This window comes from Lepus europaeus, chromosome 15 (assembly GCF_033115175.1).
Source record: "Lepus europaeus isolate LE1 chromosome 15, mLepTim1.pri, whole genome shotgun sequence".
Taxonomy (NCBI): Eukaryota; Metazoa; Chordata; class Mammalia; order Lagomorpha; family Leporidae; genus Lepus; species Lepus europaeus.
The window spans coordinates 76,562,434-76,589,564 of record NC_084841.1 but is presented as its reverse complement, the minus strand read 5'-3'; the positions used below and the strand labels follow the sequence as shown (position 1 = coordinate 76,589,564).

Below are 27,131 nucleotides of genomic sequence, written 5' to 3'. Positions count from 1 at the left end.
CTGGCTTGGTCAACCTCTGCTCAGAGGAGGGAGGCGCCCTGGGTATGAAATTTAAGGAGGAGCTTACAGTCAGGTTTGTGCACGTGCCAGGTGAGTATGTGAGAGTTGGCGCCTCCTTAAATTGTGAGCCCACACCTTCAGTCCCGCCTGTGAGTCCCTGTTCATATTTGACAGGCGGACAGAAGAGGAATTTGGGGAGAAAGTTTGGTATATCTGATCCTGGACAGGCTGGATTGAAGTGTTAGAAGTGTCCAAAGAAAGATTTTTTTGAGGTTTATTTATTTGAAAGGCAGAATTAGGGAGAGAGTGTGAGATCATCCATCCGCTGGCTTACTCCCCAAATGGCCTCAAAGGCCTGGGCTGGGCCAAGAGCTTCTTCAGGGTCTCCCACGTGGGTCACAGGTGCCCAAGCACTTGAGCCATCCTCCACTGCCTTCCCAGGCCATTAGCAGGGAGCTGAATTGGAAAAGTGGTGCTGCCAGGAGTTGAACCCATATGGGATGCTGGCACTGTGGGCCACGACTTTACCCATCAGGTCGCAATGCCAGCCAGCCCCCCCCCCCCAAGAAAGGTGTTTGGTAAGGCAATTAAAATATTGCCACGGGAACCAAAAGGGAAGGTCCTGGAGAGAGAAGGAGAAAGGCTGAGCGATCAAAGGGAGGAGCGCGAGGTGGGGAGAGCAGCTGAGCAGGCACGTGTGTGAGCTGGCGGGTGGTGCTTTGCATCACGCAGCCTCAGGCTGGAGAGTGAAGGGTGGGGTGTGCCCTGCATTATCCGCATCGCAGTCCCAGCAGTCACCTCTTCAGCACTTAACTAAGGAGCAGGTCCTTAGGTAGTGCTTATTAGCAAGTGCTGGGCCCTGGTTTCCAAGCACATCATTTATCAATTCATTTAGGTAATCCTCCCAGTGCCTCAGGGAGGTGAGGTGCTCTTCCTTACAGTGAAACCAAGGTGTAGCAGCAGCACCTGCCAGGGACTTGGGCAGCCATGTGTGTCCTGGTGGATGTACAGACCTGGAGGCTTGAGGTGTGGGGCAGACAGTCAGACGGTAACAGCCAGAAGTGGCGGCGACAGGGAGGATTCGTGGGTGCTGCCAAGACTGGCCGTGTGCCCTGGAAAAGAACATGAAAACACGCCAGTCGTGCATCACGGTTTGGGCTGGGTCCCTTACTGTGTGACCTGGGAGAAGTTACTTAGTCTCTCTGAGCCCTGCTTCCCGCCTCCCTTTTCCAGCAATTCTGGGAAAGGATACCAAGCCTACAGCATGGAGTTGGGCAGAGCAGGTGTTCAGTGGACGACCAGGACCAGTGCTCTGATCTTATTATAACTTTGTAAGATATGCCATCAAACCACCTGGACCAGTGCTCTGATCCTATAACTTTGTTGTAAATTACACCATCGTACTGAGTAGTTAAGATATGTGAAGTTTTTCTTTCTTTCTGATCTCCCACCAGAAGAAAGAAAAGAAATCATTAGCAGCTGCTGCTCTAACTGAACCGAAGCCTGATGAACCGTCTGGAAAGGTAGGCAGAGAGCAGAGAACCTCTGGTGTCCTGATCCTCCGCATGCTCTGTATTCGCTGCGTTCTGACATCTGTGGGGGGGGGCAGGCCACACCAGGGGGCCCTTAAAGACCATTTTCACGAATTGCTGTTCCAGGCTACTGTGACCAGGCTGAAGTGTGGTTTCCACACAGGCATTTTGTGTTATAACTGCAACTCTGGCTTCATCCCGTGCTGTTTACCTTCAACTGGGGCATGGTCCCCCGTGCTAAGTCCTGAAACCCCAGCCCCCTTGTCTCCTGCTGGTGCAGCTTCTCTAGCCGCTGCTAGCGCTAAGGAACCCCACAATCCTCTTTACTCTCAAATTCCTGCGAGTCTCGGACCTCAGTTCCACCTCGCACACCCACAGCTGGCTGAGTCCAAAGATTGTTGGGGGATAGAGAAGTCAGACGCTGTAAATGACCCTTTGTCGTCGAGTCACAGCACGGCGTGTAGACTCCTGTTCACAAGAACCAGTCCTAGGCATTCTCTCATCACTAGGGTTTCAGCCCATTGTGATGGAAGCAACTGCCAATTCCAAGTCTCCACACCTCTTTCAGGTCCTTTCTGTTTCGTGAACATCTTCACGGGAGCAAGTGAACAAAAGAAATAAACAAATGAAAGAATACAAAGCAATACATTTTTAAAAGAAATATTTCTTTATTGACAGAATGATGGGGGGGTTCCATCTACTGGTTCACGCCCCCCCCCCCCCCCCAAATGGCTGCAACAGCTGGGGTTGGTTTAAGCCAGAAACAAGGTATGCCATGTAGGTCTCCCACGCGTGGGTGCAGGGGCCTAAGCACTTGGACCATCCTCTGTGTTTGAACTGTCCAAAGATTTTTACGATTTATTTGAAAGGCAGAGTTACAGAGGGAGAGAGGCACATTAGTAGGAAGCTGGATCTGAAGTAGAACAGCCAGGGCTCCCACCAGTGCTCCAATACGGGATGCCAATGTCGCAGGCAGGGCCTTAACCACCCCTGTGCCACAGTGCTGGCCCCAGCATCCTTTTGTGGTTTATTTATTATTTGGGAGTCAGAGTTACAGAAAGAGAGACAGATCTTCCATCCACTGGTTCACTCTGCAGCATCCAGGGCTGAATGAGGCCTACCAGGAGCTTCATCAGGGTCTCCCACATGAGCGCTAGGGACCCCAGCACTTGGGCCAACTTCTGCTTTTCCCAGGCCATTTGAGCTGGACCAGAAGTGGAGCAACTGAGACACGAGCCAGCACCCATATGGGATGCCAACATTGCAAGCAGCAACTTAACCCAGTACACCACAATGCCAGCCCCAGCCGTCCATTTTTTAAGGCATTATGTTTGGAAGAGGTGCTGCATTGAGCTTTTATTGGGATTCTAGGTATAAAACTCTGGACAACTGTTGATGAGCAGTAAATGAGCAAGATTCTTCCTATTGATTATAGCAACATGGCCATACTTCCTTGAGTTCACTTTCTTTTCTCTTTTTAGCTGCTAGTTCACTAGACTGGCAGCTGTCTGTTGAGCTTCTGCATTTGTTGATGTAGTTATTGCCTGCACACTTGTTTTGTCTTTCCAACCCAGAATATGTACTCTGAGACTTGAATACCAAGGGTCTGTGAGAGACCGTATCTTTCCTGTTGTGTGAATGATTTTGGTGTCTGGTATTTTGCTACACGGAAAGGTTTTGTTTTTGTAGTTAAAACATGAGGTGTGCATAACATAGCACTGAGCTCCCTGCTGTGTGTCTCTTCCAGTCAGGCATGGATGCTGCTTTGGATGACTTAATAGACACTTTGGGAGAGCCCAGCGAAACACAAGAAGATTCCACAGCTTACACCGGACCAGAAGTTTCAGTATGTGGTCTTAGTATCTATAAGAATTCATACTCGGTGGGCAGGAGAACAAAGACCGTGATGGCTGCAAAGGCTTAGTTCTCTGAGCACAAGATTTAAGTTCAGTTGACTTGACAGTGTGTTGACTCCCAGATGTTTGCCATTTTATGACTGGAGTTAATTTTGATCTCTCTGATTACAACCCTCAGTTCATCCCTGTTCCTAATTCCTAAAAAGGTGGAAAATAGTATCTTCCCAGTATTAAGACACATCATGGACTCTATCAAAACTTTTGCAACAGATAAACAAAGGATTTGTTTCTAGAATTTCTTTTTTAAAAAGGAAGATAACAGAAAATTAGAGAACTTGATTGGTAAACAAGTAAAATAATAATCTTCCTGTTTATGATATGAAAACAGAAACCACTTTGCACTCACCAGGCTGTTAAGACTGAACGTCTGACGGTTGCAGATCGCTGGTGTGCTGGTTGGTGGGTGATGAAGACATGCAGCCCCTTAACCAGGAAGTCCGCTGAGGGCGGGGGAGGGAGCCCTGGGAGGGAGCCTCGCCCACGTGGGCGACATCTCGAGAACAGATGAGACACTGGAACCGATTTGGTCCAGTGCTCTATAGTGCATAAAATTGATTATTCATGGAGCAACATGGCTATGTTAGAAAAACATAATTTTGAATAAAAGTAATAGTGATAGTAATAGTATGATAACTGTTGATGTAGCATTTGAAGGTATGCAGAGTAGTGCTGTCTGTTTATGGGATACCGACAGATACAATGAATGTTTCAGAATGTGCTCAACTGTAGATGGAAGGATATGATACAGTTCAGGTTCAGGGCGATGGCTGATCGGGTAGAAGGAGGAGGGATGGGATTAGAGCTAAGCAGGAGCTGTCAGCGCTGTGGCTTTTTCCCCCTGAGATACTGAATAGGAAATAACTGGATCTGATCAAACTGGGTGCTGGGTGATACAGGAGTTTGTGTTGTTAACTGTCCCTTTGGATGTACTAGGAACATCAGAATGAAAATACTTAAATATATATTTAAAATAGGAATCAACTTTAGTGTTTTGACTACTTCTGGCCCTCTGTCAGCTTACATAATATTTAACCCATTACATGTGGATTAAATGGTGGGTATTTGTGTAACCTTAGAATTTCAGAAGTTTCTATTGAATTCATAATGACCTTCATTTCTGTTTCATCTCAGTAGTTTCATAAATTAATGAAGGGATAGTGCTTTGGCTTTAGACTGCTCAGATAATAGGCTCAGTTAATTGATCCTTTACCACTCCTATGTGTGTGGTTTTCTTTTTTTTTTTTCTTCCAGGATCCAATGAGTTCCACCTACATAGAAGAATTGGGTAAAAGAGAAGTTACAATTCCTCCAAAGTACAGGGAACTTCTAGAGGTAAGTCGTCTTATTTGACTGTTTCCTTTTTGAAATATAATCTCATTCCAGTGTCTTCACAAGTTTGAACATTTAGAAAATACATGTGCTATATACGTAATAGAACATGAAGCTCTCGGTCCTGGGGTTGGGGGGATGCAGAGGTCTGAGCCAGGGAAGGGTCCTGTCTCTCCCTGGCCGGTGTCTGGAGGGTCAGTGCCTCCTCTGGGATACAAGGGAGGGATCCTGCTGGCCTCACTCTTGGCTGTGTCTCCTCACATCCTCTTCTGCTCTACACACTCCCAGGTCTAGATTTCTCCTTTTCATAAGGGCTGTACCTGTGTGGGCTAGGGCCTGCCCTAAAGACCCCACCTTTACTTTGTAGCCCCTACAAAGGCCCTCTATCCAGTAGGGTTTCATTCTGAGATAGGAGTTAGGATGTTAGCATGGGGATTTGGGGTGGGCTGGGGTTGGGGGACACAGTTTGACCATGTGCTGGGCAGTGCCTTCTGCCAATCACAGGATCAAGTCTGCCTTCTAAAATGTCTCAAATTATTTGTTTCAGAAAAAAATAGGGGTCGCAGGGCCTCCTCCAGACTCCGTGGTGAGTTGACGTGAATGTCTTTCCTGTCTTTGGTTGGAGGAGCAGGGCTGTCACTTCCGGGGGTGGGGGTGGGCGGGGTTGGTGATGAGGGAGGCCGCTTGCCCTTGCTGGGCTCCCAGCATGCTTTCCCGCTGGTAAGTCCCGGGTGCTTGTGTCTTTAGACGCCCTTGGGCCCCGACGATGCCATCGACGCCCTGTCATCTGACTTCACCTGCAGCTCTCCCGTGGCCGGTGGGAAGGAAGCCGGGAAGGAGGCAGCGGTGAGGAAAACGTGTTGGGAACCGTCTTGTGTGGGGCCAGCGCTGTGGCATAGTGGGCTGGGCCTCTGCCTACAGCGCCTCATCCTATACGGGCTCCAGTTCATGTCCCGGCTGCTCCTCTTCCGATCCAGCTCTCTGCTATGGCCTGGGAGGGCAGTGGAGGATGGCCCAAGTGCTTGGGCCCTGCACCCAGCCTGGGGGACCCAGGGGAAGCTTCTGGCTTCAGATCAGCTCGGTTCCGGCCGTTGTGGCTGTTTGCTGGGGTGAACCTTTCTACCTCTCCCTCTCTCTGTGACTCTGTCTCTCAAATAAAAAAAAGGTCTTAAACACAAAGAGAAAACAATGCCACACTTCAAAGCGGTGACAACCTGTTCGTCCTGCTCCGCCCTCCTTCCCTGTAAAGCTCATCTGTGCTGTTTTTATTCTCCAGAAATCTGCAGGAGAGGTTTTGGAAGCTCAGTCTGCCAAAGTCATGAGAGCTGCAGCTCCACCCCAGGAGAAGAAGAGAAAGGTGGAGGAGGTATAAATAATCCTTTCCTTGCAAGTAGCCTGACAGCGCTGCTTTGGCCCAAGCCCAGCGGTGCATTTCCCAGGGGCGCCATGGGTGCGTTCCGTCTACTGCGGACCTGGTATCGATCGCCTTCCCGCATGCCTGCGTGTTTCTGTAAAGCACGTGTCAGTGATGGAAGCCTAGGGTTTTCTGTCCCACCCCGGGGGCGCTGTCGCCCTCACAGCACGCAGAACAGCAAAGACCAGGCAAGTGGCACCTTTGGAACGTAAAGCCCAGTCTCCTAGCAGAGGGGAGCCCCGCAAATGACTGGAGGGTGTCGTCCCAGCTGCCTCTGCCCTCTCGGCCACAGTCAACTGTGACCAAATTCTCAGAAATCCTCGGAGGAGGAAATGAGCCCCACCTGCAGGCGGTCCAGATCAGCACTGTTCCCACCTCCCCCTCCCGGGAGGGGGCAGCTTGTTATCTGGCTCTGTCTGGCCCCCTGGGGGAGCAGGGCGGAGCTGTGGTGAGCGTCACGCCCCTCAGAGCACCAGATCGGGCACCCTTCGGCCCCTGCGTCCTGGGAGGAGGAGAGGGGACCACGTGGGGCTTCCCCGCTGCCTGAGCTGGGCTGCCTGGCCGGGGGACAGGGTTTTTTAGGGACGGATTTTTAGAGAAAGAAAACCTGAGGTAGTGAAAGTTTACGACTTGCAGCTCTTACTGAGAGTGCTTTGCAGTCATTTGGTTGTGGGTATAGTTAGACTTCTGGCTTGCTAAGTACGGGGTGACGTGTACCCCAGGGAGTGCTGTCACTCATTAGAGACCTGTCCTGTCTTCAGTTTTCACTCTCCGGTAAGTTCTTTCTCCTTCTTCGAAGAAACTCGCCCTCCCAAAGTCCTTCCCCCACCCACGGCTCGCCTCCTGTTTTTAATGTATGTATTTGAGAGAGAAGTCGGCGCATCATTTGGGACCAGGAGATGTTCTCTGTTGATTTTCACGCACGGCATCTGTGTGTGTGTGTGTTTAACAGGATGCAATGAGTGACCAGGCACTTGAGGCTCTGTCAGCTTCGCTGGGCACCCGGATGGCAGAACCTGAGCTGGATCTGAGCTCCATCAAGGAAGTGGACGAGGTACTGATCCTGGAGTTGTGTTCCGAGCGTGTGGGTCTGCCGGTCTCGGGACTGCGTGCCTTCTGCACGTGTGCACAGCTTCTGCACAGCTGTTCTCTCAGAGCTGTCAGATGAACTCCCCTTCCCTCCGCCGTACTTTCTAAGTCTGGTGAGTTTAGCTGTTTGTTGCTGGGCGGTGAGCAACCAGCAGGCATATCTAAGTGCTCATCTTGTAACGTGTCTAGAGCTCCAGTGTATAAAATGAACACCCAACTCCTTGGCCGAAGCTTAAATGACACCTGACTCAAGCAGATAACAGGAGGCAGAGGCCTGGTAAAAGTGTGGTCTCTGCATTTTCCCATGGTTTCTGGGAGCTCAGTAAGAAGGAGGCCATGCAAAGGAGGGAGGATCCTTCATCTAGACGTAGGAGGAAAGAGGTAGAAATAGAATGGCTCTTAACTGGAGCTCCTGCACATTTCTAGATGATGCTAATGAGTGTCCGTCTCTGAGATCCTTTGAAAGGCGGAACAGCAGTGGGGGAGGGGAGAGGGAGAGAGAGCTCTTCCATCCACTGGTTCACTCCCCAGGTGGCCACAACAGCCAGGGTCTGGGCCAGGCCAGAGCCTGGAACTCAGTCCTGATCTTTCACATAGGTATAGGGGCCACGCCCTTGGGCCATCCTCCACTGCTTTCCCAGCGCAGTTAGCAGGGAGCTGGATCATAAGCGGAGCAGCCAAGACTTGAACCAGAGCTCCTATGTATGATGCTGGCACCGCAAGCGACATCTTAACCTGCTGGCCTACAACACCAGCCACTACCCTCGGAGATCTTAAGCCTCTGAGCCAAAGCAAGCTTGTATCCGGTGTAGAGGAGTTTTTAAATGAAGTCACGGTTGCTGTAGAATTTTCAGCTTGGTCCTCCAGTAGCAGAAAGAGGTGCTTGTGTCTAACGAGGCAGTGTCAGGGGCAGGTGGCAGCTGGAAACGTGACCCGGAATCCTCAGGAGCCCACCCCCAGCCCCATCAGCTAGGAGAGGGGAGGTGCCCAGTGTTGCTGTCACAATGCTCCCACCTCTGCTGTCACTTCCTGTTCCGCTTTGTTGCCATGGAGGAAGGGGGACCACCCTCACCCAGTGCAGCTCTCCCGAGTCTGGAACTGCCCTGGTCCAGGATGGGCCAGTTTGTGTCGTCGACGTTCCTGGAGGGCTCCCCGGCCAGGGTGTGGAGCGAGAAGCTCTGTGACAGAGAGCACACAGGAGCAGGGGAAGCCGTCTCTGTCCACCAGGACCAAGTAATGTGCCCAGGATATGGCGGCTCTGACCGCAGGGCAATGTGTGCAGGTTCTGGGGTGGCTGGGTGGGGGGAAGGGGGTCAGGAGGCCAGCGCTGTGTGGCTGTGAGGGACCCACACTTGGCACCATGCCCTCTACGGAGAATTGGGGAGATCAAGTAAGACAGTAAATATGAGAAGTGTAGATGTGATTGAAACTCCAGGACCAAGAGAGCCTTAGAGTGATGAACTCGGATAAGTACATGTAAAAAGGTGACATAAAAGTGACGGACAGTGGAGCAGGCACTTGACCTGGTGGTTAAGATGCCACTGAGGCCACCTGCGTCTCATATCAAGGTGCCTGGGCAGGTGCCCTGGCTCCACTCCTGACTCATGTCCTGCTAATGTGCAGACCTTGGGAGGCAGCGGCGATAGCTCAGGAGTTGGGTCCCTGCCACCATGTGGGAGACCTACATTGAGGTCCAGGCTCCTGGCTGTGGTCTGACCCAACCTGGCTAGTGTGAGCTTTTGGAAAGTGAACCAGTGGGCGGGGGATTCTCTCTCCCTCACTCTCTCTCTCCCCCTTGGTTGCTCTGCCTTTCAAATAACAGTCTCTCACCATTGTGAGGTATGGTCCCCTGGTGCACAGCCTTTTCGGTTCAGCAGATGTATTTGTTCTCTGTGCCTGCTGCACACAAACCAGGTCACGCAGGTGTTTCGGGGACACGAAGCTCAGAGGGGAAAAGGAAGGAGTTTGCTGTGCGTGACACTCACTGTCCACAAGCCCAAGTGTCGTGGGGAGGACAGCCTCATCACGCAGAGGCCCTGGACACGCGTGAGACTGCGAAGGCTAGGGACTCCGCAGAGCCCCAAGCCGCGGAGGTCCTCTGCACAGCAGGGTTTTCCTCCAGGTGCCATGTCAGCCGTCCCTGGGGACTGTTACCTTGCCTCCATGTGCAGTGTTGGCCATCACTGGGACTGTTAAAGAAGCGACCGGCGCCACGGCTCACTAGGCTAATCCTCCGCCTTGCGGCGCCGGCACACCGGGTTCTAGTCCCGGTCGGGGCACCGATCCTGTCCCGGTTGCCCCTCTTCCAGGCCAGCTCTCTGCTGTGGCCAGGGAGTGCAGTGGAGGATGGCCCAAGTGCTTGGGCCCTGCACCCCATGGGAGACCAGGAGAAGCACCTGGCTCCTGCCATCGGATCAGCGCAGTGCGCCGGCCGCAGCGCGCCTGCCGCGGCGGCCATTGGAGGGTGTACCAACGGCAAAAAGGAAGACCTTTCTCTCTGTCTCTCTCTCACTGTCCACTCTGCCTGTCAAAAAAAAAAAAAAGAAGAAGCAGCAGCAGCAGGAAGAAAGTTCTTGCTTCAGTTGGAAAACAGAACTGGTTCCAAGGCCTAGGGTGGTGTCTGACTCGTTAAGTGGGCTCAACAGATACTTTTACATTGATCAGTGAACTAATGGGTCAGTGAGAACTGCAACCTTGAGCAGAGATGTAGATGGGTGGGGTAGGAACCCCTTGCATTGTGATCTCATCCCTGCCTTGATTGAGGCACGAATGAGCACGTGTTGGGGAGCCCCACGCCTCTCCGCAGTCCTTTAAATTGCAGGTGTCACGTCCTGCAAGCAGACCCACTGCGATCTACACTCTGGTTTCTAATGCAGTTCATTGTAAATGGTTTGGTCCAGGGAAATCCTGGTGCTACTGAAGGAATTCCTGCTAAGAGAGGCACATCTGGTTATGACGCGTGGGCCCACAGCCAAGACTTACAGTGAACGCTTCGCCCTCCTAGTCATCTGGGTTTGACATGGGAACTGTCGCATTCTCTTTCCCCTTCTCAGAGTAAGACGGAGGCTCCTAAAATAACGGCAGCTAACCCCTCGCTGTGCTGCCTTTGCCATAGCTGTTCTCCCTGCTCTTGTGTTTGTGGTGCGCAAAGCTCTTCCAGACACTGCTGTGGAGCTGGTCTTGCCTGCAACACCAGGACATACACAAAGTGGTGGCGTCTCATTGTACGTGTGTTGTCCAACTGCTCTCTCTGTCTCTCTCCACTTGGACCAGGCGAAAGCTAAAGAAGAAAAAGTAGAGAAGTGCGGTGAAGATGATGAAACCGTCCCAGCGGAGTACAGACTGAAACCAGCCACGGTCAGTTGACAGCCCAGTGCACAGCAGCCACGCACTCACCTTGACCCTGGGTACCGGTACCCTTGACCCTGAGGCGTGTCTGCCCCAGCTCAGATTCTAGCCCCAACAACCCCGGGCTCTCCTCTGCCCCTGACAGACACCTGCGGGGTGGTTTGCCCCTGCCTGGCTCCCCGTGTAGTGGCTGTGCAGCCCTTACAGACCCCACAGAGCCACGGGTCTTGGGTGTTGAAGGACACTTGCTGTGGATGAGTGAGCTGAAAGCTGAAGGCAGGATGTGGGGATGGGTTCTCCCTGTTAGGTAGATGAAGGCCTCGCTGTGCTCGGCTGTCTGCCGGCCTCCTTGGGTAAGGCTGTTTTGTTGTTGTGTTGTGTTGTGCTAAGGATTGGGACTCTTTGAGATCATGCATACAAACACAGGGCAGCAACGTTGGTGTTTGGATTTACGCTTGTACGTGAAAAGCTTTTCACTCTCAGAAGCGCTCTAAACTGTGGAACCTCAGATCCAGAAAGCTGAACGGTATTACAGCAGTGCGGTCTACAACCTCACCCGGGGTGGAGAATTGAGACTTCCTTAAAATCTTTGATTAACCGCCGGCGCCGTGGCTCACTAGGCTAATCCTCCGCCTTGCGGCGCCGGCACACCGGGTTCTAGTCCCGGTCGGGGCACCGATCCTGTCCCGGTTGCCCCTCTTCCAGGCCAGCTCTCTGCTGTGGCCAGGGAGTGCAGTGGAGGATGGCCCAAATGCTTGGGCCCTGCACCCCATGGGAGACCAGGAGAAGCACCTGGCTCCTGCCATCGGATCAGCGCGGTGCGCCGGCCGCAGCGTGCTACCGCGGCGGCCATTGGAGGGTGAACCAACGGCAAAAGGAAGACCTTTCTCTCTGTCTCTCTCTCTCACTATCCACTCTGCCTGTCAAAAAAAAAAAAAAAAACCTTTGATTAACCAAGCTGTACCTTTCTTGCCAGTGAACTCATTTTTTTTTTCTTTATTCTGTTGCTGTATCAAATTGATGGAAAAACCTTTTGTTTAATTTTTAAAGAAAAGTAAATATGCATCGTATTTGGTAACATTTGGTCTCTTGGTGTTTACAGCTCAACTTCTTACTGATAATTAAAAAGTAAATCTGAAGCAGAAGTTCACTCAAACATAAGAAATAGGCGTTCCTCTCATATCTTGGGATTCCTCCCCAAACAGCTGAACAGATACGAAAGCAGAATTTCCTGTTGCATTTCCAGTGAGTTTTCCATTTCATCCGCAGGATAAAGATGGAAAGCCGCTGTTGCCAGAGCCTGAAGAGAAACCAAAGGTTAGAAAACGAGTTTTTTTTCTGATCCTTAACAGCCAGTTGGGAGGTCAAGTATAGATTGAGATGGTGCTGACCGACCTCATTCTGAAGAGAGGGGCGCCCCTGGTGGCCACACTGTGCTGATGAGCAGACTCCTTTTCCTATATTAGTCAGTTTCCTTGTGAGGTATATGGAGCATTGAGTTTCTAGGTAACAGTCACTGAACGTGAGGCGTGAATATCCAGAGGACCCTGTAGGTTAGATCAAGGTGCCGCTTAGGGCTGGAGCCCCATCACAGCATCAGGTGCTCTGTATTTAACTTGGTGGCACCAGCAGTGACTGTCACAGTGGTGCTAACCCGCAGCACTCACCAGCCACTGAACATCCAGTTCCACGCCAGATGGTTTTGCGCGTCATCCCTGAGTGAGTCCAGGGTGAGTGAAGAAGGCGTTGTTGTTCCCATCTCGTAGTGAGGGGCCGAGACACGGGGTGGGTCACGTGGACGGCCCAAAGGCTCGCACCGAGGCTGGGCCAGCTTCTGCATCAAGCACCCTGCGGCCGGGGTGACCAGGGTCAGACGAGACCTCCACTGCCGCAGACTAGCAATGCCACCGGCCCTGAGAGACCAGGGAGAGCAGGCCTCTCCTGCCCAGACCCCACGCATCTGCGGGAAGGCAGCAGGTGATCCGCGCTTCCTGTGACTTGTTTAGAAGGGAAGCTTCAGGAAGCAGAAAGATGGCAATCTCATAAAAACCATCCGGATCTTCATGGAGAGAACAGTATTTCATTTAAACAAACTCCTCTGTGACTGAAGTAGCGGGAAAACCTTTGATTACACCGTTGTCGCCTTGTGGTGTGGAGGCTGGTTAATATTATGTACCTGTTGCACGACAGTTTTATCTTACATTAGTAAATGCAAAGTGTGCCCTATATAGATTAGCTTTTGGTTTTAGAAGAAATCTTAAAGTATGGTCTAAATATGTGTTACACGGGAAATAAAATTTGTTCTTAAAACTTTTTACTTTTAAAAAATTCTCTACATAATTGGCAGTGTTTCTTATTTTACAGCCTCGGAGTGAGTCAGAACTTATTGACGAACTTTCCAAGGATTTTAGTCAGGCTAAGAGTAACGAAAAGCAGCCTAAGCCAACTGGAAAAACAGAAGTAAGTTTCTCCAAGTATAAATCTCTAGTTTTGAGAATTTTTTTGTGACTATGATGTCATCTTAAACAACGTGAGGCTGTTAGTTCCAGGGACCGCACTTTGAGAACCTCTGGTGTTGTGTTGCTATTAGGCATCTGTCCGTAGCTTTTCATCATTTATATAACGTGCTCTGAGATTTATGTAAATCCGTATTATTCCATTGTTATCATATAATACAATCTGTAATAATTAAAAATAAAATGTCTTTATACAAAATTATATATTGAAAACATCTAAAATTATGTATAAGATACATAAAACACAAGTTATAAAATAATAGATTTTATGTGTTAACAATGGAATGACAAAATACCAAAATAAAATATAGTGAGATCGTTATATAACTTAAAAGTACAGTTTTGCTGTAATACAAAACAGAATAGTGAAATACAGAAAAATAGCAGCGGCTTGGGTTCGTCGCGCTTCCTGTGTTCGCACGCACTGTTCCCAGCCCTCCCTTCCGCTCCCTCGCCGCCGCATGGCCGCCCCATGGACGCCTCCCTGGTGGCCACTTTGCAGCCGTGCAGGTGCAGACGGAAGCTCGGAGGTTAAGCAGCTCGGCCAAGGTGAGGGGTAAAACCGGACGGACACAGTGGTAGCCATGAAGCCGTGGCACGCCCCGCCCTGCCTCCCCCCACGGCAGTGGCCCTTGCCCACCCTGAGGACCGTGCTCACAGCTCCTGACAGCAGTGGCCTATGGGCACGTCTCACGTACTGTGTGTTGTGAACCACCATTCCTACAGTTCCTCAGAGCACCTGCTTCTCTCCCCAGGAGTCCAAGGCTGCCGTCCCTGCTCCGGTGGCCGAAGCTGTGCCTCGGACGTCCATGTGCAGTGTACAGTCGGCGCCACCCAAGCCTGCCTCGCTGGTGAGTGCCTGAATCCCTGTGATGGAAACCCAGGCTGACGGTTTAATGAAATTGCTGCAAGCTCTGGTTTCCTCTCATCTTCTCAGGTTGTGTCTAGCTCCTTGGCCATGGTGGCTAATCAGGCTTTTGGCCCCCCTGCATCTTTTCCGCTTGCTTTGGTTGTATAGATGGCATGATGTTGCTTCCCCCGACCCCTGACCTTTCCGGTGGGATGATTGGCACCAGGAGCACCGCCTCCTCCCTCCACTCTCCCAGCAGGGGAGGCCAGGTTGACTCAGTTCTTCTCCCGCGTGCGCCGTCTTCTGTCTTGCTTGCATTGTTTGTTTGAAGTGTGGTGTTTCACTGGTTGAACCTTTGTTTCCTGCCATGGTTTCATTGGGTTTTGCACCCGTCAGCTGCTGATGCAGAGAACAACATGTGTCTTCCAGCTGTAGCGAGTCTGCTCTGATCCTCCAGCGCCCACGTCTCCCACCCCCTTGTTCAGCGTGCTTGGCAGCATCTTCTCGCTAGATGGCCCCAAGGGCACTGTGGAGCCTGCCCCCGTCATCAGCTTCCTGTTCCACATCAGGGAAGGGGGCTTTGGGTTGACCTTGAACGACCCAAGTCACGTTTCAGAGCCTCCCCCGGGGAGCCTGCCTTTGGCTGTCCGCCATCCTAGCGTAGACGGGGCCACATCTCAAGTGCATGGTACTGTCTGATCACTTGCACGTGGGCAAGGGCAGAGGCATCTGCAGTGATGAAGCCCTCCCCAGGAGGAATTGCCAAAGCTTGTGGGCAGTGGGCAGGATGGCCCTGAGAAGCGTGTGTGGCGCCATCTAGAGGACGGCCAGTGAGCCGAGCACCTGGTGTCCCCAGGAGGTGTGCACGCACTTGTGGAAAAAAGGGAGTCTCAGGGCAGGTGTCACACACACGTGTCTCAGATGCTGGGAAGTGGCTGCCTCCTGCCAGGGAAGGCCTGGGTGACAGCAGCAAATCCCCCGAATCCAGGGTCTCCCTGCTGTCCACGACAGGACTCGCCCCTCTCTTTGCTAGAGGTTTCCACACTCAGTCAGAAACTTCCATGGAGTTGTCTGCCCCAGCCTGCAGTGGTATCAAAGAAGAGACTCGGAGGGAATCTAGGTGGGGTCCCATGCTGGTGACACCAGTGAGAGGAGGGACAGGGGCAGGGATGGGAATTGGAGAGGCAATAGGCAGCATTCCGAGGCAGAGCTCTGGTGACCAGCGCCACGCCGTCTACCCCGTGTGCCAACGGAGACTGCCAGGCCCGAGAGCACTCAGCTGGTTCCTTTCCGGCTCCACCCCGACCCTAGGGGGTTGCATGCTGGGTGCCCAGTGGGGTAGACAAGGACCGCCTGTTTGCCCCTTCAACCACCTCCTTTCCTGCCCCCCCCTACACACACACACACACACACATGCTTGCTGAGGCTGTTGGCACTCCAGGGACTGTGACCCTTCGGGGAGCTAGAAGGCGTGTCTGTGGGTGTGGCGAAGATCCAAGGGCTCAGGAACGGCATAGGGATTTCAGAGTGAAGGCACGGAGACCACAGGAAGGAAGTGGCCCTGGCTGGGTCTTGTGTGCCTGCAGAGAGTTGGAGAAGATCCAGAGATGCAAGCTCCAGTTCTGAATCTGGCCACAGGGAATACAGCAGCCACGGGCATTGTCGTCCTCAGTCCCACTCCTGGATTCCTTCCTTCTTGGCACTGCTGTGTCTCCTAGCTTCCCTCCATTCTCTGTCACTTCTTAAACCAGCTCGGCGGAGGGCACGGGCTTGGGAAGCAGTGGTTTCCAAAGACTCTGCAGCGGAGAGTGGGGGGCAGTGCAGGTGTCATACCAGGTCGCCACTCAGGCGGCCAGCGCACCTCTGGCGTCCCTAACAACTTGGATAGCGCAGTTATTTTGGTTGCTCCTGGGAATAAAATCATTGCAATGTCCAGCCACCAGAGGGCGATAAATCACTCCATTCAGGCTCCCTTATCTTTTTTTTTTTCTTTTGCAACAGAGAATAAAGTTTTTTTTACTTGAAATGATGGCTAAAATATACAACTATAGAGACAGTTTTACTGTAGAAGTCTAATAAACACTCACGTGAGGTCAGAGACTTCTATGATAAGAATACACTGAGACCCAGCAGGGTTTGTCCCACTTGCTTGGCCAGGGCTGACAATAGGAAAGTCGCCGATACTGTGACCCAGTACCCACGCAATGAAAACCACACCTTCAAGTACAGGGCTTATCCCTGTTAGGCCTGCTGCATCCTGTTTTCTCATGGAAAGAAAAAATACTGGCTATGAACCATTAAATTGACTTGTATGAGTTAGTAATGTGTATATCACAAGCTTAAGTTTTGAAAAGCCAGATTAGTCTTTTTAAAGATTTCTTTGTTAGGCCAAGTGACAGAAAGTGATGTCTTCCATCTACTGGTTCACTCCCCAAATGGCCACAGCAGCCAAGGCTGGGCCAGGTGGAAGCTGAGAATCCAAAACTCAATGCAGGTTTCCCATGTAGCTGGGTAGGCACCAAGTGCTTGGCCAGTCATCTGCTGCCTCCCAGCCTGCGCATTAACAGGAGCCTGGATCAGAGGCAGAGCAGCCAGTCCTGGAAGGGCACTCCCCTATGGAATGCAGGTGTCACAGCAGTGGCTTTACCCATGGAACCACAGCACTGGCCCCAGACGTGGTCAGTCTGTTAGCATAAACGTGGCTTCTCCTTTACTTTCCCTTTACGTCACTCACACTCACACTCTGTGTTTGAAACCCCAGCATGGCCCGAGCTCCCGAGATGGTGAGATGAGACCATGTTATGCGTTGAACCACAGGGTGCTGGGGCAGGTGGCTCACAGGCAGATGGCCCTGCGCCAGCAGGGAATCCATGCCGACCGGTGGGAGCCCAGTCAAAGCATGCTCTGGGCCACCTCCGAGGTGGCCGGCTGGACCCATGGAAATCGGGGCACTGTGCCCTGTCCCGTGGGCTTTCGAAGGGTCTTCCCTGGGCCATCTGTGGAGCGTTCTCTTCTCCTTCCCTGGCAGTCCTCGCGCCAATGCCTTCTGTAATTCTAAACAAAAACCCTGAGTGAGATTGTGCATCTTGCCACGTCTGTCTGACGTTTAAAACTTGCTCTGACTTTCAACATGTTAAGTTTTTGTGTTTTTTTTGTTTTGTTTTTTTTTTTTTTTTTTTTTTTTTTGACAAGCAGAGTTAGAGAGAAAGGTCTTCCTTCCATTGGTTCACCCCCCAAATGGCCGCCACGGCCAGCACACCACGCTGATTCGAAGCCGGGAGCCAAGTGCTTCCTCCTGGTCTCCCATGTGGGTGCAGGGCCCAAGCACTTAGGCCATCCTCCACTGCCTTCCAGGGCCACAGCAGAGAGCTGGCCTGGAAGAGGAGCAACTGGGACAGAATCCAGCGCCCCAACCGGGACTAGAACCTGGGGTGCCGGCACCGCAGGCAGAGGATTAGCCTAGTGAGCCACAGCACCCGCCGTGGGGTTTTGTTTTTGCTTTCAAAATTCATTTATTTGAAAGGCAGTTACAGAGTGAAAAAGAGACGAGCTCTTCCATCTGCTGGTTCACTCCCCGACTGGCTGACACCAGGAGCCAGAAACGCCATTTAGGTCTCCCACATGGTGGCAGGGGCCCAAGGACTTGGTCCATCTTCAGCTGCTTTCTCGGACACATTAGCAGGGAGCAGGATTGGAAGTGGAGCAGCCGGGACTCAAACTCTTTAGGGCTCAGGTGTGGGATGCCAGTGTACAGGCAGTGGCTTAATCCACTGTGCCACAGTGCCGGCCCGCAACATTGTTTTCTAACGATGGATCCTAATCCAGTTGACTGCTCCAATTATTAAAAGACAGCATGCTATATGGGCAAAATGTTGAAATCTTTACCTAATATATACTAAACTGATCTTCTGTATACAAAGAGAATTGAAAATGAATCTTTACATGAATGGAAGGGGAAAGGGAGCGGGAAGGGGGAGGATTGCGGGCGGGAGGGAAGTTATGGGAGGGGGGAAGCCATTGTAACCCATGGGCTATACTTTGGAAATTTATATTCATTAAATAAAAGTAAAAAAATAAATAAAAAAAAAAAAAAAGACAGCATGCACTTCTCATCTAGACTGAAATCGGGGTGTGCGTGTGTGGACTGTGTGGTGGGGTGTGACGAAGGCGTGACTGACCGCCGCCTCAGTATACCCACTTCTCTATCCCATCAGAAGGGCATGGTGCCGGATGATGCCGTGGAAGCCTTGGCTGGCAGCCTTGGCAGGAAGGAGCCCGATCCAGAAGCAGGGAAACCTGTGGCAGATAAAGTCAAGGTAATGGCAGTTCAGATTCTTCTAGAAAAGCTATCAAGGAGCATCCCCTCCCGCATAGGTTAGTCGTCTGTACCCCACTGACTTGATCTGCTGCCCTGTTTACTAAGGTACCCCTGCATAAGCCCCAGGGTCTGAGACCACGGAGGGCGGACAGCTCACATGTGGCAGCCTTCCGAGTCTCGGCTCCGTCCACCTGCACTCCCGCTGCTGAGTGGCAGCCGTGCACTGCTCCTTGCACGCCGTTAGCCCAGCAGGTGCCCGGTGGCGGCTGAGCCTGCCGTCCTCAGATAGCTTTAAAGACTACAGGTCGCTGCGGGAACCCCAGACCTACACCCCTGTGTGTTCTAACAATAGCTCTGCCTACCTCCATAGTCGTCACTCAGGCACCCTTTTAGGGAGAGAACAGTATATTAACAAGGGGAATGGTGTGACTTTTTCTTTCTTTTTTTTTTTTCCTCCAGGAGAAATCCAAGGAAGAAGACCGGGAAAAGCTTGGTGAAAAGGAAGAAACCATTCCCCCTGATTATAGATTGGAAGAGGCTAAGGTAAACAGGTGGAGTGTTTTCCCTCTCTGATTTTAATTCATACTGAATTTATCTATATAGCATAGGGACGTAAGAATGGACATGGAACATAAAGAGCTCATTTCTTAACATTTCAAACCATGCAGACTCATGGCACGGAACATCAGCTAGGAAGCTGTGATATTCCAACATGGGCTTCACATTCTTTGCTAAGGGAGGGAAGTCTAATGTCTGCCTTCCTCTCTAACAAGGTTTATCCCGGTACCTGAAATACAGAAAGCCCACGATAGTTATTTTCTGTGAAGGACAATTTGCAACTCTGAGATGCAAGTTGAAAAAAATGTGGGCTTGGTTAACAGTGAGTGGCAGGTGGGCCGATTTCCTTATTTGGAAAGTACAGGTGGTGCAGAACCAGCAACAGCGGTGAATTCGGCGTTCCATGTCTTGCTGTTTAAGTGCGGTCACTGAAACAGGGCAGGTGCACCGACAGCCACCCGGATGTTGGGCAGCTTCACAGCCGCTGCTTATAAACGATCCCTGTCTCAGCTCCGGCGGCGGTGCCGGGACGCACGCATCCACAGGCACTAGCTGTGGACTAGCAGGGACTGTCCCGAGCCCTTGGTCCGGATGCCTTCATTCTGACACCTTTCTGCATTTAGAGTTTTTTCCTTAAGATCTACTCCTTTTTTTTTTTTTTTTTTTTTAAGATTTACTTATTTACTTGAAAGGCAGAGTTATAGAGAACTTTTCCATCTACTGGTTCACTCTCCAAATGGCCACAATGGCTGGAGCTAGGCCGATCTGAAGCCAGGAGCTTTTCTGGGTCTCTCACGTGGGTGTAGGGGCCCAAGGACTTGGGCCATCTTCTACTGCTTTCCCAGGCCATAGCAGAGCACTGGATTGGAAGTGGAGCATCCGGGACTTGAACTGGGGCCCACGTGGGATGCTGGCACTGCAAGTGTCAGTTTTACCTGCTACACCACAGCACTGGCCCCAAGATATATTTATTTTAAAAGCAGAGTTAGAGAGGTCTTCCATCCTCTGGTTCACTCCCTAAATGGCTGCAACAGCCAAAGCTGAGCCAGGTCAAAGCCAGGAGCTTCATCTGGGTCTCCCACATGGGTCAGGGGCCCAAGGACTTGGGCCATCTTCCATTGCTTTCCCAGGCACATGGGCAGTGAGCTGGCTTGGAAGTGGAGCAGCCCAGACTCAAACCAGCACCCATGTGGGATGCCGGCGTGGTTTAACCTGCTGCTGTGCAGTGCCGGCCCCTGCATTTCACAACTCGGTTGGAACCATGGCGATTCTCTTCATTCTGGCTTGCTTGTGTGTTGCTTTGTGGGGTTCTCAGAGAGCGTGGCTCTGCTGACCAGCACTATTGAGTAGAGGCTCGTCAGGGGCAGGCGGCTGCTTTCTCCACCCCCCGCACTGCACTGTGGTTGCTGAGTCTGGGGAAGCGGTTTACTGTGTCCTGCGGTCGTCCAGCCTCCTCTGAACTGGTTTATCGCACATATTGGTAGTAACCTGTTGCTTCATAGCATTTTAGGTGCTGACTTGGTTTCTTGCTTAAACCCTGTGTTGTTCATCAGCCTACGTGCACATGAGGTCTCTGCAGGGAGAGCCCAGTGTCCTGAGGACAACACAAGTGCCCCTAGTGGACACGTGGTGAAGTGATAGGAAATCCATTTCCCTCGGAGTGTGGAGCTGGGGTGTCCCCGGGGTCCCGTTCCTCATTTGGGACGTTTGCTGCCTTTGCAGCTGAGGTGTGGTGGGGGCCACCCCCTTGACATTGCAGAGTGGTCAGAGTGCGGGTGAACCGCAGGGCAGGTGGCGAGGGATACCCACAAGTTGACGTCAGCCCCAGGAAGCAGGTGACCCCTCCAAACCCACTGCCCTTCATGTTGTAAGTGCACAGAACACAGCTGGCAGACCCTGGCCCAGGTTCCTGCATGTGTTTGTGCGTGTAAGGATAAATGGGACCCCGTTCTGTTCTAGATCTGGTTTTACTAAAGGGCCCCACGTGCCTTGCGGGTCTTGCGGCCCATAGAGTGATTGAAAGCTTGGCATGTTCCGAGCCCACAGCCTCAGTGTCCCAGCCACGGCACCCGCTGCCTGCGGACAGGGCCTGATGCTCTTCTCTGTGGTCTTCCCCATGCCCAAGTCGGGGAGTGGCACGTGGTCCATGTGTGGTACGTGAGGTTATCCCGTGTTTTCTGCAAAGCTCGTCCCCAGGTAGCTCCAGGCTTGTCCCGCAGCATCCTGCAAGCCCGTGGCAGCACCGTGGGCCTTCCCTGTGCTGGGTGCTGGGCTTCTGAGGTCACACCATGCCCGATCCCACGCGTGGTACCCATGCCACAGGACTGTCTGCCACACGTGAGGTGCCCGGAGTGTGTTCTCTGGCGAAATGACCCACGTCGTTCGAAAAGCACAGCAGGGAGTGGGCAGTCAGCCCGCCGGCTAGGATGCCCACGTTCCATGTTGAAGTACCTGGGTTCAATTCCCAGCTCCTGCTCCTGATTCCAGCTTTGTGCTCAAGCTCACCCTGGGAGGCAGCCGTGAAGGCTCACGTACCTGGGTCCTTTCTCGGCTTCGGCCCAGCCTAACCCCGGCTGCTGCAGACATTGGGGGAGTACCCCCACCTGCTGGTTAACTCGCTCACTCACTCGCTCTCTGCCTCTCAAGTAAATGGTTTGGTTTTGTTTTTTAATGTCCAACGCTAGGCATAGCCTCTTGATCCTACAGTGTGTACAAGTTCTCCTACTTGGAATAAAATGTGTTTCAATGTTTTTTCCCTGGATAGGATAAAGATGGAAAACCACTCCCGCCATCAGAGCCCACGGCACAACTTCCAGTAAGCAAACATGCGTTCCTTCAGTGTCCGCTACCGTGGCCGCCGTCACTAACTCGGGAGGGGATCCCTGTGCACGCACTGAGCTGGCTGGCTTGTGAAGGGGACGGCGCTGGGGTGGACGCTGACCCCTTTCCTGGGTCTTGCAGGCCTTGAGCGAGGACCTCCTCCTGGATGCCTTGTCTGAGGACTTCTCGGGTCCGTCGAGCGCGTCGTCTCTCGTAAGTGTGACGCTCTTGGCTTCTCCTCAGGGTGGGCAGGACACATGGAAACTTGTACATTGGGAGCTGAAGGAATTGTCACGAAATGAACGGCCCTCAGCACACAGTAGCCCTAAAAACGTGTCACACCATGTCACATCGGCCCACTGACTGAGCCCTCGAGCGTGTAGTACTCGGAGTGCCCCTGTGAGAAGAGAATCCCGGTCTGAGTTTATCCCAGATGACCTTGCAGACGGTGTTCCCCGTTCGGTCTAGTTTATCGCTTGGCAGATTCCCGCTTGCGAACACTTAGCTCCACGTGGTGTGGACAGGCCCCTCATGAGAAATTCTGTTAATTCACTTTCATGCAGTTGGGGCAGTGCTGGGTCTTGAGAGGCAAGTTTCTCTCCCATGGGATGTTCTTGGCTTTTTTTTTTTTTTTTAAGGATTTATTTATTTGAGAAGCAGAGTTACAGAGAGAGACAGAAAGGTCTTTCATCTGCTGGTTCATTCCCCAAATGGCCTCAATGGTTGATCTGAAGCCAGGAGCCTGGAGCTTTCCTTGGGTCTCCCACACAGGGGAGGTGCAGGGGCCCAAGCACTTGGGCCATCTTCCACTGCTTTCCTAGGCCACAGCGGAGAGCTGGATCAGAATTAAAGCAGCCAGGACTCGAGCCAGCGCCCACATGGGATAGCATCGCAGGTGGAGCTCAGCCTGCTACACCACGGCACCGGCCCTGCTCCTGGCTCTTTGTGCAGGAATGCGTGTTGCACATCTGCTGGCGTGCCAGCTTACATAGCCACCTCTCGTGGGGGCTGGGTTGTCCGTTCAGTGAAGCCGCTTTCGAAACCACTGGATGTGAGAGTTCTGTGGGAAGTCAGTTAAACAGGTCACCAGGTCCCCGTAGGACAGTGGCGTGGGACTTGAACTTGCACCAGCTGAGAAAGGACTGACGACCACAAGAAACAGTGCTCCCCTGGAGGAGTCGGATGTTGCCCATGCTGTGTCAGGACACCTTCCAAGGAGGGCTCGCTGCCCCACACTGCTGTGCGAGTGCCGGGCTGCTGCCACCCAGTCCCAGGCCATTGTCTCCTCCTCCTCCTCCATGCAGGCAGGCAGGTGTCACAGCCACAGGGAGGCCCGGCCCAGACCTGGGAAACCCGAGATACAAGGAAGAACACAGCGCGTGGTATCCCAGGGCTAAGGACTCGGATCTCTACAGAGATGCCGAACTTGTGACCGGGTTGTGGGGACATCCTCCTCCTGTCTTAATTCTTAGCACGTAGCTGGGCTTTTCTTTTAAAGACTTGGAGACTGTAGCACTGAATGTAGATGTCTGCTCCCCTCCAGAAAGGAATAAGCGATATGAGATTAAAAAAAAAAAAAAACTACCCTTAGAAAATTAACAACCTAGCCAAGGAAAAGCGATCGCTAGTGTCCGCACTACAGTTATTAAAGTAGAAGTGACTGAGGGGATAACCGTTGAATGGCTGCGATGGGCAGTTACCTGGATGGGGACCCAGGAAGCGCCCCACACAGGCTCATAATCAGTGTTCCAGTGTGTGAGTGGTTCCTCTACACAGCGTGTTCTTTACTCAATAAAATGGGACAGAATTCTATTTGTAAAGAAATCGTAAACTACTCCCCTGGGGTGGGCCTTGTGGAGCAGCGGGCTACATCCCACGTGGTAGTGGCCAGGACCAAATCCTGCCTCTGTCTTTGCTTCTAGCAAAGCCCCCTGCTAATGGCCCAGGAGGCATCGGGACGGCTCAAGTGCTGATTCCCTGCCCCCCACATGGGAGACCTGAATGGAGCCCTGGCCGCTGCCCTCAGCCTGGCCCAGTCCAGGTTGTTGCAGGCATCTGGGACATGAACCAGTGGACGGAAGATCTCTATCTTTTACTCTGCCTTTCAAACAAATAAAAATGAATAAACATCTTTTACTATATTCCCCTAATAATACTGGAAGCAAACAGGAAATTCACACACACAGTCTTTTTGCGAGGGAGAGAGCTCTCATCTGCTAGTCCATGCCCCAGAGGCCCGCAGCAGCCATGGGCTGAGCATATTATCAGAAATGAAAATATGTGATAGAACTCTAATCCTGGCAAGCGAGGCCATGGGAAAGCGGCCGTTCTCACTCATTGTTTTTAGCATAATGACTTCCTGGAGAGAGCAGCTTGGCGGAATACAGCCAGCACATAAAAAGATGCACTTCTGGAACTTGGCCAGAGCAGTTAACTAGCATCAGGCGTTGTGGTACGGCGGGTTAATCCCCCTGGGGCAACCACATCTCAGACTGGAATGCCTGGGTCAAGTCCCGGCTGCTCCGCTTCTGATCCAGCTTCCTGCGAATGCTTATCCTGAGAGACAGCACTGATGGCTCAAGTACTTGGGTTCCTGCCACCCCTGGGGGACACCCAGATAGAGTTCTGGGCTCCTGGCCTTGGCCTGGGCCAAAGCCTATTGCAGGCATTTGGGAGTACACCAGTGGATGGGAGAGATCTTTGTCTCAAACTTCAAAACTTGTGGAAAACCTAGAACCATTCATTACAAGTTGAAAAACTTCAGCCAACTTAAATGCACAAGAAATGTGTACACAAACTGCAGAGCCACAGAAGTCTAAATGATTCAGTTATCCAGTGTTCGGAATAAAAATCTGAACGCGCCCTGGAAATAGGAGGTCACGTGGAACAAGGCCATGGAGAAGGAAGCAGATAGCCACCACTGAGGTTGTGTTACTGCGCGAGCATTTGGGTCGGGAGCAGGAGCGCGCTCGCAGCTCTCTGAGGCTGTATTCACGGGGTGGTGTGGTGGGTGTGACTATATACAGCAGTGACCGATTGAAGTGTCTTCTCATTCATACAAGAAATTCGACGACGCCATGCTCTCTGCTGCTGTCTCCGAAGTGGTCTCCCAAAGCCCTGCCTCCGTCACCCACGCCGCGGCCCCACCCCCTGACACTCAGGTAAGCAGCATCCTTCCTGTGGGGAATAAACCGCGAGGAGGAAAAGGGGCACCTGCTTACCGCAAACGAAAGCGGAGACGGCTGTGAGGAGGTCGCCCCTCCTGTCTGGGAAGGGCTTGGTTGGGCGGCTGCACGGGGAGAGGGCACGGAAGGTGTGTGAAAGTACTCCACACGCAGCTGAGGGGCTTAATGTCATTGTTGCCATTTGCATTGTGTTTTGAATTGCCACATTGGAAAAATACTGTAGCCTTCCTGGTAATTGTCTTCTATCTATTCCTGGTAATACCTGCTATTGTGCCCACCCACCCCCTGCAGCCCTGCAGCCGGCGGAGGGCTTCCCTCGCCCAGGTGCCCCTGTTCTGTGGCGAGCTTTTGAAGCGTCTGAGGCGAGTCGGCTCCACTTCCTTGCCCATTGATGTAGCCTCAAAGCCGGCTAAATGGCTGCAGTCGGGGTCTGCTGGGTTGTCATCCTGTCGGGTCAGCCCCAGGTCGCCTGAGAACATCCAGGGGCACAGACAACACAGCCCAGACCCGGCTGGGGAGCTGCTCTGTGAGCAACCGTGACGCTGGGCACTTGAAACCAGCGAAGTGGGTGTGTGTGTGTGTGTGCGCGCGCGCGCATGTATACACAGACACAACGAGAGAAGTCCCCGTTCAGACAGGAAGAATCCGTAATAACGTCGGCTACCGTCGCCATTTCGGTTCTTTTCCCTGTTTCTTTGTAACTGACTTGAACAGCAAGAGGGGCTGGCGCTGCGGTGCAGCAGGTTGGGGTGGACTCTGGCGCCCCTACCGGAGCACCAGATTGAGTCTGGCGCTGCACTTCATCCAACCCCCTGTTCGTGCACCTGGGATCGCAGCTGGTGATGGCCCGGCTACCTGAGCCCCTGCCACCCGTGTGGGAGCCTAGGATCGAGTTCCTGGCTTCTGTCTTTAGCCTGGCCCAGCACTGGCTTTTGTGGCCATTTAGGGAGTAATGCAGTGGATGAAGGATCAATTCATATTCTCCCCCTCACCCCTCGCCCCTCTCCCACACACTCTTCCCCCTCCTTCTCTTTGTCTCTCCTCTCTGTCACTCTGCCTTTCAAATAAATCCTAAATTTTTCTAAAAAGAGATCTTCTACCTACTTATTCACTCCTTAAGTGCCCACAGCACCTGGGACTGGACCAGCTGGAACCAAGAGCCAGGAAGCCAATCCAGGGCTGTCACCTGGGTGACAGGCACCCCAGTACCTGAGCCACCACCTGCTGCCTCCTAGGGTGCACACAATAGGAAGCTGGAATGGAAAGCAGAGCCGAGACTGGGACCAGGCACTCTGGTAGGGGAGTCAGGCATCCGGGTAGCAGCTTAACCGAACACCAGCTGCACCTCCACCCCAGCCCTTCCGTTCACTTTTTAAAAGTGTGTCTTTGGCAGCTGATTTAACATCCCTGAATCTGCCCCCCCCCCCCCGAGACACCTGCCCCGTTTACTTGGTAGAGGATGGTTATGAGCATCAGATAAAACAAATCAGCGGGAAAGTTCTATGCTGTTGAGACAGAGCCCAGCATGGTGTCTCCTGCAGGGCAGACAGGAGACACGCTTCTGAACTGAGCTCACGTGGAGGTAGAAGACAGCATTGTAAACGTAGCACGTTGGAGTATCGTGAACGTACTGAGTGCCAGCATCCAGGGGTTGTTTTGCCACTTTCCTGATCACGTATGCTTCTCAACAACTTGGGAGTAGAGCTCAGAGGGGTTCAGCTACTTGCCCTAGTCCTACAGTAACTCAGTGTTAGAGGAAATAGGCTGTTAGGGCTTCCTGGATGCTGCTGTTGGCGTGGCCACAACCCTCACCCCCTCCCCAGAACACCTGCTCCCATCCCTTTCTGCTCCTGGCTTCCTTGGGCTTCGTGAGGGTGGAGAGAGGCTCCCAGCAGTTCCGGAAGCCTCTGAGCTCTTTGGAAACCTGTCATCCTCTGTGTGACAGAAGCCCTCTCCCTCCTGGACACCGGGTTGTCCCCTGGGCTCTGAGCTCTGGGCTCCCCGGCGTCCCCATGGCCTGCCCTTGAGGACATGTGTCCTTCAGGATCTGGCCTGGGAGTGTACCTGCAGACCCACCAAGCAGCACTCAGCCTGCATTGCAGAATCCTAAATCTGGATTTTTGGACAACACAATTGGGTCCTCACTCCCAGTTGTCCCATCCTGTTTTATTGCTAAATGAAAGCAAAGTGGTTGGTTCCTCTGCTGTTGATCCTTCCAGGTGATCCAGGTCACCTGCTGGGGTGTGGTCCCTGATG

General features: G+C 52.4%; 1 protein-coding gene across 8 annotated transcripts in view; it reads left to right on the top strand.

The window, feature by feature from the left end:
* Positions 1-27,131, top strand: part of CAST (calpastatin) — a 121,390-nt gene that overhangs the window by 85,683 nt on the left and 8,576 nt on the right. For all 8 annotated transcript variants that reach the window (XM_062212376.1, XM_062212372.1, XM_062212370.1 and 5 more), the window contains 16 exons: positions 1,455-1,523; positions 3,280-3,378; positions 4,700-4,780; positions 5,325-5,363; positions 5,525-5,623; positions 6,054-6,143; positions 7,144-7,245; positions 10,554-10,637; positions 11,898-11,945; positions 12,993-13,088; positions 13,900-13,995; positions 18,209-18,310; positions 18,772-18,855; positions 21,635-21,685; positions 21,832-21,903; positions 24,753-24,851. In XM_062212376.1, coding sequence (XP_062068360.1) covers positions 1,455-1,523; positions 3,280-3,378; positions 4,700-4,780; positions 5,325-5,363; positions 5,525-5,623; positions 6,054-6,143; positions 7,144-7,245; positions 10,554-10,637; positions 11,898-11,945; positions 12,993-13,088; positions 13,900-13,995; positions 18,209-18,310; positions 18,772-18,855; positions 21,635-21,685; positions 21,832-21,903; positions 24,753-24,851 — 1,311 coding nt within the window. The remainder of the gene's footprint in view (positions 1-1,454; positions 1,524-3,279; positions 3,379-4,699; positions 4,781-5,324; positions 5,364-5,524; positions 5,624-6,053; positions 6,144-7,143; positions 7,246-10,553; positions 10,638-11,897; positions 11,946-12,992; positions 13,089-13,899; positions 13,996-18,208; positions 18,311-18,771; positions 18,856-21,634; positions 21,686-21,831; positions 21,904-24,752; positions 24,852-27,131) is intronic.